The sequence below is a fragment of the Nematolebias whitei genome, chromosome 9, assembly GCF_014905685.2.
Source record: "Nematolebias whitei isolate Nwh7 chromosome 9, NemWhi1, whole genome shotgun sequence".
NCBI lineage: Eukaryota > Metazoa > Chordata > Actinopteri > Cyprinodontiformes > Rivulidae > Nematolebias > Nematolebias whitei.
In genome coordinates, this window is record NC_056506.1 from 2,409,223 (window position 1) to 2,420,431 (window position 11,209).

The following is an 11,209-nucleotide window of genomic DNA, read 5'->3' on the forward strand; positions in this document are numbered from 1 at the left end:
GGCCTTTTCACTAATGAAACCATTAGTGAAAAGGCCAGACTTCAGGGGTATCTGAGGCAGGCTTGAAACACAAGAGTCAGGGTGGCTTCTGGGTAATACCAGATGGCTAGGCCTCAGACTGACGAAGCCTCTTGGATGAGGGGCGAAACGTTTCTTTTTTAACAAAAAAAATGAAGTCCAGATGACATGATTCAACCTTTTTTGTTGTTATATACCTGTATGACTGAGAAAACAAACTTTGTAATTCAGCAAATGTTTTTTTTCTACTTTCTTCCACTAATTTAGACTTGTTCTTCCATTTCAGCATGATTCTTTAAAACTAATTTCCGCTGTTTCTCAGCAAGTTCTTCAACATTAAGTATTCACATGGCAGTTTTGCAGGAAATGCAATTTCTCTAGTTACTTTTAAGAGTTAATACTGAAGGAAACATACTGTGCCTGTCTGGCTGCTTAAAGAGGCAGCAATAGATCTAATGATAAACAGTTCCTTGGTCATTGCAGGGTTTCTGTACCTTCACTTGCTTCTTCCTGATGAGTGGTCGCACCTTCGCAAAATCATAAAGTTCAACGCTTTCATCCAGCCAGACCTGCAACAGACAGAAACATAAAGAAGACTTCACTCTGTAAACAGCTGGCTCTAAAATAAAGGATGGAGCGATTTATGATAAAAATCATAGTGTGGTGTGTTGGTGGTACAAGAGAACCTGAAAAGTACAGAATATGCCTCTCAGTAAACTGTTAATCTGAACCCAAAGCATGAATTCCCCTCACACAACAACCTTGATTAAACATTTTTAATTAGATTGACTGTAACATGATTGTGATCTACTAGATCACTACAAAGCTAATTGAACAAATCATTCTAAAGAGACTACTCAGTGCTTTATCACATTCATACACCGATGGTACACACATCGGAGGTGATGAGGGGTTCAGTATCTTGCCCATGGACACTTTGGCATGTGACTGATGGTGGATTCGAACCCCCAACTCTTGCATTGGCGGATGACTGCTCTAACCACTCAGCCACAACCGCCCCTATGTATGGTATGTGCAGGAAGCTAGTCAAAGAAAGAGGTTAGCCGAGAAGAAATATGACAGTGAGAGGACTGAAGAGAGGAGACAGGAATATATAGGGGGAGTGGTGGCGCAGAGGTTAGAGAGGTGGGCCTGTGATCCGAAGATCGCCGGTTCACGCCCCGGCCCCGACAACATCAAAAAATTGTGGGTGGGGTAGATGAAACACCCACACTTATCCCCACCCTCATTCGCCCCACTCTGGGCCCATGAGCAAGGCCCTTAACCCCACCATGTGCTCCCTAAAACAGGTCTCTCTTGAAAATGAGTTCTCGCGGCTCAATGAGACTAACCTGGATAAATAAAGGCTAAATGAAAAAAAAAATGAAAAAAATATAAGCAGATGGGACGTAGAGCGAAGAGGGAGGTAGCTAAGGCAAAGCGGAAGGAGTATGATGAGTTGTATGGGAGGCTGGACACTAAAGAGGGTGAGAAGGATTTGTACCGACTGACGAGACAGAGGGATCAGGCTGAAAAGGATGTGCAGCAGGTTAAGCTTGTTAAAAATAGGAATTATAATACTCTAACAAGTGAGGAGAGCGTGACGGGAAGCTGGAAGGAGTACTTTGAGGAGCTAATTAATGAAAAGAATGAAAGAGAAAAAAGAGTAGAGGTCATAGAATCTGTGGACCAGGAAGTGGGAAAGATTAGTGAGGGTGAAGTCCGGAAAGCTCTGAAAAGAATGAAGAAGGGGAAGACAGTTGGACCTGATGACCAGTGGAGGTTTGGAAATGGCAATAAGGAGAAAATGCCTCAGGAATGGAGAAGAAGTGTGCTGGTGCCCATTTTTAAGAACAAGGGTGATGTACAGAGTTGTAGCAACTACAGGGGAAATAAATTGATGAGCCACACTATGAAGATCTGGGAGAGAGTTGTGGAAGCAAAACTTCGACGAGAGGTGACTGTCTGTGAGCAGCAATATGGTTTCATGCCAAGAAAGAGCACCACAGATGTCATCTTTACTTTGAGAATGCTGATGGAGAAGTACAGAGAGGTTCAGAAAGAACTCCATTGTGTCTTTGTGGATTTAGAAACAGCATACGACAGGGTGCCAAAGGAGGAGGTGTGGTATTGCATGAGGAAATCTGGAGTGGCAGAGAAGTATGTTAGACTGGTACAGGACATTTATTAGGACAGTGGTGAGATGTGCTGTAGGAGTGACAGATAGCTTCAAGGTGGAGGTGGGAGTGCATCAAGGATCGGCTCTGAGCCCCTTCTTGTTTGTTCTGGTGATGGACCGACTAACAGATGAGGTCAGGCAGGAAATCCCGTGGACTATGATGTTTGCAGATGACATTGTGATCTGTGGTGAGAACAGGTGGAAGAGAACTTGGAGAGGTGGAGTATGCACTTGAAATAAGAGGAATGAAAGTAAGCCATAGTAAGACAGAGTACATGTGTGTGAATGAGAGGGAGGCCGGTGGAACAATGAGGCTACAAGGAACAAAGGTCACAAAGGTGCAGGACTTCAAGTACTTGGGGTCCACTGTCCAGAGAAATGGGGAATGTGGTAAAGAAGTGAAAAAGAGAGTCCAGGTAGGATGGAATGGATGGAGAAAAGTTTCAGGAGTGATTTGTGACAAAAAGGTGTCAGCAAAGGTCAAAGAAAAAGTTTACAAGACAGTGATGAGACCAGCTATGTTGTATGGTCTGGAGACAGAGACATGGACACAAAGACAGGAGACAGAACTGGAAGTGACAGAAATGAATATTTGAGTTTCTCCTTGGGAGACAAGGATGGAGAAGATTAGGAATGAGATCATCAGAGGTACAGCACAGGTTGAACAACTGGGAGATAAAGTTAGAGAGGACACACTGAGATGGTTTGGACATGTCCAGAGGAGGGACAGTGGTTTGGACATGTCCAGAGAAGGGACAGTGGTTTGGACCTGTCAAAGGAGGGACAATGGGTATATTGGTAGAAGGATGTTAGAAATGCAGCTGCCAAGAAAAAGACAAAGAGAAGATTTACAGGTCCTTCTAAAAAAATGAGCATATTGTGATAAAGGTCATTATTTTCCATAATGTAATGATAAAAATTAAACTTTCATATATTTCAGATTCAATGCACACCAACTGAAATATTTCAGGTCTTTAATTCTTTTAATACTGATGATTATGGCATACAGCTCATGAAAACCCAAAATGCCTGTCTCAAAAAATTAGCATATCATGAAAAGGTTCTCTAAACAAGCTATTAACCTAACCATCTGAATCAACGACGTAACTCTAAACACCTGCAAAAGATTCCTGAGGCTTTTAAAAACTCCCAGCCTTGTTCATTACTCAAAACCGCAATCATGGGTAAGACTGCCGACCTGACTGCTGTCCAGAAGGCCAACATTGACACCCTCAAGCAAGAGGGTAAGACACAGAAAGAAATTGCTGAACGAATAGGCTGTTCCCAGAGTGCTGTATCAAGGCACCTCAGTGGGAAGTCTGTGGGAAGGGAAAAGTGTGGCAGAAAACACTGCACAACGAGAAGAGGTGACCGGACCCTGAGGAGGATTGTGGAAAAGGGCCACCTCAGTAGTGCCACAGGCTGATTGCCTCCATGCCACGCCACATTGAAGCAGTCATTCATGCAAAAGGATTCCCGACCAAGTATTGAGTGCATAACTGAACATGATTATTTGAAGGTTGGCGTTTTTTGTATTAAAAACACTTGTCTTTCATTGGTGGGATGAAATATGCTAATTTTTTGGGACAGGCATTTTGGGTTTTCATGAGCTGTATGCCATAATCATCAGTATTAAAACAATTAAAGACCTGAAATATTTCAGTTGGTGTGCAATGAATCTGAAATATATGAAAGTTTCATTTTTATCATTAGATTATGGAAAATAATGACCTTTATCACAATATGCTCATTTTTTGAGAAGGACCTGTATGGATGCAGTTAGAGAGGACATGAAGGTAGTTGGAGTGAGGACAGAGGATGCAGAGAACAGACTGAGATGGAGGAGGATGACTCGCTGTGGTGACCCCTGAAGAGGGAAAAGCCGAAATAATAATAATAATAAGAAGAAAGTGGCATTACAGTGATTTTTCTTTGTTGTCTTTTTTTTTTTTACAGTGATAATTCTGGTTAGAGATTCATGAGTGTAACAGCTTCAGGGTAGAAGCTGTTCCTCAGTCTAGTGGTTCTACACTTAATGCTCCTCAACCTTCTGCCTGAGGGGAGCGGGGCAAAAAGTGTGTGTGCTGGGTGAGTGGAGCCCTTCATGATGCAGGTGGCTCTGGTGGTGTAGATGTTCAATCAACCTTTATTTATACAGGTAAATCCCATTGAGCCTCGAGGACTCATTTACAAGAGAGTCCTGATTTCAACAAAGAAAGATGACAACAATGGACAACAGCAACAACAATGAACAGTTATAAAAAAGCATACTACAGTTGTTTTTTTTTTTTAACAAATAGGATGGCTAAAAGGAAAAGGTAACAAAACAAAAAACAGCTAGATTTCAAGACAAATGTAGAAAACTAACAACAGGAACATGTCTGCATTGGTCCCTGCCAGGTGTCCAACAGATTCTTAAAGACACTTAGAGAGGACAAGGTCGAGAGATTCAAATCTTTTTGTAAGATGTTCCAGGAAACAGGAGTGGAATAGGAGAAGGTCCTTTTGCCTAGTTCAGTTCTCACTGAGGGAACACTGCAGGTAATAATGTCCTGAGAGCGCACGCTGTAGCTGCACTCACACAGAGACATGTAGGAGGAGATGTATGAAGGCAGCAGACCAAGAAGTGATTTAAAGATGAAAATGTACCAGTGGGAAAATCTGTGTGAAGTTAATGATGTCCAGTTAACCAGTGAATACTGGGTGCAGTGGTGGGTACGATAATCACAGCCAGTTATGAATCTTAGTGCACCATGATAGACAGCATCCAACATCTGCAGGGTTCTTGTAGGAGCGTTCATGTAAATAATATCACCATAATCAATTGAGGGAAGGAAAGTCACAGATACAAGGCGTTTTCTAGCATTCAGGGTTAGACAGGATCTGTTTCTGAAAAAGAAACCCAGTTTAACTGTCAGTTTCTTTACCAAGTTTTCCACATGGAGCTTCAAAGAGAGATGTGAGTCGACCAAGATACCCAAATATTTATAGGAATCAACAAACTCAATGGGGACACCATTTGAGGATAAAATCGGAGGAAGAACTGCTGGGACCAACTTCCTATTTGAAAAAAGCATCCCTTTGGTTTTGTCGGCATTTAGGACAAGTTTGAGGCGAAACATATCAGTCTGGATGATGTTGAATGCAGATTTCAAAAGCTGGAAAGCCTTAGCAACAGTTTTAGCTCGACAATAAACAACTGTGTCGTCAGCATAGAAATGTATGGATGCATTAGGGATGTTTTTACCTACATTATGTATGTAGATTGTAAAGAGGGTGGGTCCTAAGACTGAGCCTTGTGGTACACCATTTTTGACTGTTAAATAACTGGAGGAAGTACCATTATGTTGAACACATTGCCTCCGGTCTGAAAGATAGTTAGAGAACCAACCAATAGTGTGTTCTGAGAAACCGATTTCTGAGAGTTTATGACACAAGATGTTATGATCCACAGAGTCAGAATCTTTAGACAGGTCTAAGAAAAGTGCAGCACAATAATCCTTAGCATCCAGTGCTTCAACAATGTCATTAAGAACCTTCAGTGAAGCAGTGGTTGTGCTATGTTGTTTCCTGAAACCAGATTGATGTGGAGGTAAGATGTTAAATGAGTCCAGGTAATTTTTGATTTGAGAGTTTATCAGTTTTTCTAGAACCTTGGCTAAAATGCAGAGTTTAGAGATTGGTCCATAGTTGTTCAGTGAGGTGGGGTCTCCTCCCTTCAGCAAAGGAAGAACAAAGGCTGTTTCCAAGTGTCTGGGATGGAGTTTTGTCTTATGGAGAGATTGAAGATGTGGGTCACAGGGACTGTGATGATATGAGCAGCCAGCCTTAAGAAATAAGGTGGAAGTTCATCTGGACCTGCAGATTTTTTAGTGTCAAGATCTTTTAACAGTTTATTGACCTCACTGACTGAGAACGGAGAAAAAGAGAAGGTGTGATTAACTGAGGATTGATTTGTAGAAGTTTGGTTATTAAGTGAAGTGGCTGATTTTCCATTAGTAACTGTGTCAAATAAAGAACCAGAAGCAACAAAATGTTTGTTGAAACAGTTCAGGATCTCGTGCTGATTTGACACAGGAACAGAGTTAACGAGAAGTTGTGATGGGAGGACAGATGACTGGGGGGTGCCTGAGAGAATTTTGATGGTTTTCCAGAATCTGTTAGGGTCATTTAGATTTTTGGAGGTCTGAGATAAGAAATAGTGCGTTTTGCTGCTTTAACAGAAGTTGTACATTTATTCCTCATCTGTCGAAAACTCAACCAATCAGTGTCTGAGTCAGATTTTCTCGCTGCGGCCCAAAGATGATCTCTCCTGTGCAGGAGGTCAGCTAGCTCTGGAGTAAACCAGGGGCTGTCTCGTCCCTTTATTCTGAACTGACGAAAAGGAGCATGTATGTTCAGGAAATAAATGAAATTATTATGGAAATAGTTCCAAGCAGAGTTCACATCATCAGTTAACAGAATACGATGCCAGTCAAAGTGAGACAGATCCCAGAGGAATGACTGTTCACAAAAATGTTTCAGATCCCTTTTTTGAATTAATCTGGGCTTAGAAGGTGGAAGTTTAATATCTCTCAAAGCAGCTGTCACACAGTGATCACTCAAAAGATCGGCAAATACACCTGTACCAGGGAATTTGTGAGGCATATTAGTTAGAAACAGGTCTAAGATGGAGGATTTTTCTGGACGGTTTTTATTTAATCTAGTGGGAGAGTCGATCAGTTGGGTTAAATTAAGAGACAAGCAACATTCCTTGAATTTGTCACAGAGGGGGGTCGACTTACACCAATCAATGTTGAGATCTCCAGCCAAAAAGATCTCTTTGAATTTTAAATTACCAAGGAATTCCTTCATGGCAGTTAATGCCTCAGGTGATGTTTTGGGGGGACGGTAGCAGCAGACTACAGTTAAAATCTGGCCTCCATTCAAGGTGATGTTTACAGATAAGACTTCAAACTGGTTTGGAATTGTTTTAGAAGACACAAGACTAGAAACCAGAGAATCTCTGATGTAAATAATGACTCCACCCCCCCTTTTTTGACGATCACAGCGGTAGATGTTAAATCCATGATTGCCACGTCATTATTCATTACAGATTTGTTGAGCCAGGATTCAGAAATAAAGATAACATCTGCCCCAGAAGAACTGACCAGGATTTTCACAGCATCAAGTTTTTTCAGAAGGCTACGAGCGTTTACATGCAGAAAATGAAGACCAGACACGTTTTAAAGTCATTTGGTGTGCTGTAATTAGTGGGGGGTCCAGGGTTGGGCTGAATCCCTGAGAGCAGTAACAACATTATTATCAGACATTTTCTTGAGTTTTTTGTGACTGATGTGTAATTACAGGAGTTAACAGTGAGACAATTATCCCCCATAATCAAACCATGAGAAACATTAATGAAGACGTGATCATTCAGAACCCAAAAACAGTGTAAGTTGCAGTGATGGACAGATTCAGGTGTATTAACAAGATTCAGTGACTCCAGATAATCTGAGAACTGAAAATAGTGACAGTAATATGAATGATGCAGAAAAGTTTCAGACCATAAGTCTGTTTGTGTCATATGTTTGTGACGGTAGGAAGGCTGACTCCCAACAGTCTTCTGCACAGCCTTCACCACTCTGCAAAGTTTTCCTCTTTACAGCTGTGAACAGGTCTGGAGAATGCCAATATGACTTGCCTACATGCCAGCTGACTTTTGTGCCAGAGTTTTAGACTACAATCAACTTGCGCTGAGAAATGACTCCACTGTAGCCAAAATGATGACATCCAATGGAATATTGTGATGTCTTGCATGATTTCACAGCATCAGTTATCACCTGGAGTACGTGTGGTACCCACCTGATTCTTGATGCCGTTGTCTCCAGAGAGGTCTGTGGTGTTTAGTTGGAAAACAAGAAACTGGAAAATTCTGCCATTGGTCCCCACTGCTTGAACAGTTATAGGACGGTCTAACACACTCAGGGGTGAAAACTGACACACACACACACACACACACACACACACACAGTGTAAAACAGAGGGGTGATTTAATGGAAATTTAAGCAAAACGGAGTTAAAATAAGAGTTGTTAAAGTGTGTTCCTCAGTAGATTCTTACCCCATAGAGTTTGTGTGCACGGGCCAAAGCATTTCCAAAGGTGAACATAACCATCTTAGCTCTGAACTGCTCAGGGCTGAGTCTAAACTGGCGTTCAGTTGACTCCAGGAAGTAAAGCGTGTGGGCGTGAGGGTATTGGTAATCACCTGTGAAACCTAAATGAAAAGTGAGACATCACACAATAAGCCTGAAAACTTCATAAAAGCAGTTTTTGTGTTAAGATCCATCTCTGGGAACCCTGAAACACAAAAATGAGGGCTTGAAATCAGCTAACCTGTGCAGCTCATCTCTTTGTATACGTTGACTTGCTGCAAATCGATGGTGGGCGAGACGGGATAGAAAGTTTCCAGAATGTGATCGGATGTGTCAGCCACTTCCTGTTTCCCACAGACCTCTGGGAGAGGATCCATGCTGCACTGCAGTAAACCATTCTGACCCCTAATTTGGAGCAAGTCATCACCTGATATACAAACATAAAGACAGATATTTGAATATTTCATTCAGAAAAGCAAACAATAGGGGAGTCAAGTCAAGTCAAATTTATTTATAAAGCACATTTAAAACAGAAATCGTTACCAAAGTAGGCGCAAGATGGCCACTGATTGGTAGACAGTGTTTTGCCAGGCCCACTGAAAAACTGCCTTTTATAATTATATCATCGCTTCAAAGAATCATGCATATTCATCACAGCTGATTACACACCAAGCGTGGCAAAGGCACGAGCCGCGTTCACAGAGGTGAAGTGACTCCTACAGAACCAACCAGGTGTCCCACATGGACTTCTTTTTCCAACATGGCTTCGCACCACATATGGAGGGACGGACAAGGCGTTTGTCGACTCTGTTAAAGCTATGGAATATGTCAAAAGGAATCTAATTCCAGAAACAGGGGACGAGGACCAAAATAGATCGAAATAAACCACAGGACTGGCCTCCCTCAACCAGCATTTTTCTTAAGCTTGTGTTTAACTCAATATTTGGCTGTTAAGTCCTTTAATGCCAGTATGTACAATATTTTATTTATATTGGAGGGCAAGTGTACTGTGTTAATGTTCTGAATTGATTACTGTAAGTTCTGGTATATGCACACCCTAATATGGGAGCGTTTTTCTTTTTTCTGTTTTATATTTTTGTATTGGATGGCGATTCTACAGTGTTCAACGCTCTGAAATGATTACCGTAAGTTCTGGTATATAGTATGCACGCTAATATGGGAGCAGGTTTTTTATTTTGTTTGTATTTTTTATACATCTCCTTTACAGGGACACGTTTGATATTTACGGTAATATTTGCATAATTTATTGTTTCTTTTTTTAACTACTATTACTCATATCATATTCATCAGTTTCCTCCTTTTAAAAGGAAGTTTTTCCTTTCCACTGTTGCCTTTGTGCTTGCTCAGGATGGGAGACTGCAACGAAGTGAAGAATTTTCATAATTGGCTTTTCTATGTATGTGAATGTTTTTGTACAGTGCCCTGAGAAACTTTGTTGTGAATTGGCACTATATAAATAAACTGAATTGAATTGAATCATATGTGGGCAGCCTTGAGCCCAGATGGTTGGATTGTGTTCTCTAGCGTAAGCACTAACTTGTGGATTTTCAGTTGACAGTAGTTTTTGTTCTCTCCGTGCTTTGGTAGGAGAGAGGGGTGGGTTTATACTGGATCAGTCTTTTGGGGTTTCTTGTTACTTTTATCAGGTAGGTACTGGCTTGTTATATTTTGTGTGTAAATTATTTCTTGCTGTTCAACTATGACCACCATTAAGGATGTTAGCCACTCTAGTGGCTGCCCAATTAATTGCGTAAGCTGGTGAAATCTCTTAATAATCCAGTAAAATTCCGAAAATTTATGTCTCACTTGAAACAGCTGAACGCTGATATTGCCTTTTTACAGGAGACCCATGTGCGTTCTACAGATAAGAAAGTTTGTTAAAAAAATGGTCTGGTCAGGTGGTTCAATCCAATTTTTAATCCAATTCAAGAGGGGTAGTTATAATAGTTGGCAAGCAGGTACAGTTGACAGCCTCGATTGTGCATGCGGATACTGCTGGGCAGTATGTTATAGTGATGGGGAAGTTATTCACACTGCCAGTGGTATATGCTCCCACCTGGGATGACTACATTTTTGAATAACCTCTTCTCAAACATACCAAATATGTCAACACATAACTTTATAATTGTGGCGACACAAAAGGGCCTTTTCCATTAGTGCCTATTAGGCACGGTTTGACTCGGTTCCAAGGCTTTTTCACTAGCAATGATTCGTGGAACCAGCCCCTTTTTCAGGACCCACTTTGCTCTGGTTCCAAGCGTACCGTACTGGCCTTAAAAAGTGGCATCAGAACACTGTCGGTCACTGACTGTTTAGGGGGTGGAGTCACTGGTTGAGAAACTTTCATAACAACTCAATCCGCTATTTGCAATAACTGAAACTCGGAGGAGCAACTGCACCTATTTTTAAGATTTTAAAAACAATAATGAAAACACCGTGGTCTAATGCTGAAGTGCAGGCATTTTTTTGTGCTTGGCGGCCGACGACAAAATTCAGAGCAAGCTAGATGGAGCTCCACCGGTCCCCCACGGTACTCTCCATCAAAGTCTCGGAGCCCCCTCAGGGCGGGCAGGGCATCGCCTCCAGGGCTCCGAGCTCCGCTGGTCTGGGGAGACGAAGGTGTATAAAAAAAAATTAAATCTTGTACTGTGTCCTAGACAAACACAGTGTGAAAGATGCAAAAAACTGACCCCAGAACATGAAACAGCAACATACTGATGATATCAAAATACATTTATACATGAGGAGGCTGACGAGGGCAGTAAGTTGTCCGTGAACACTTCCAGAAAGTTCCATAGTTCTGATAAAAAGAGAGCAGTGTCTTATCAGCCAGCTCAACTCTGACACAGATCCACA

At 41.6% G+C, this 11,209-nt stretch overlaps 1 protein-coding gene across 1 annotated transcript in view; it reads right to left on the bottom strand.

Annotated features, from left to right (window-relative positions):
• mrpl37 (mitochondrial ribosomal protein L37) overlaps positions 1-11,209 on the bottom strand; it is a 138,165-nt gene that overhangs the window by 112,710 nt on the left and 14,246 nt on the right. The window contains exons 3-6 of the mRNA XM_037681972.1: positions 8,574-8,759; positions 8,300-8,454; positions 8,042-8,173; positions 513-587 (exon numbers count right to left, since the gene is read on the bottom strand). Coding sequence (XP_037537900.1) covers positions 513-587; positions 8,042-8,173; positions 8,300-8,454; positions 8,574-8,759 — 548 coding nt within the window. The remainder of the gene's footprint in view (positions 1-512; positions 588-8,041; positions 8,174-8,299; positions 8,455-8,573; positions 8,760-11,209) is intronic.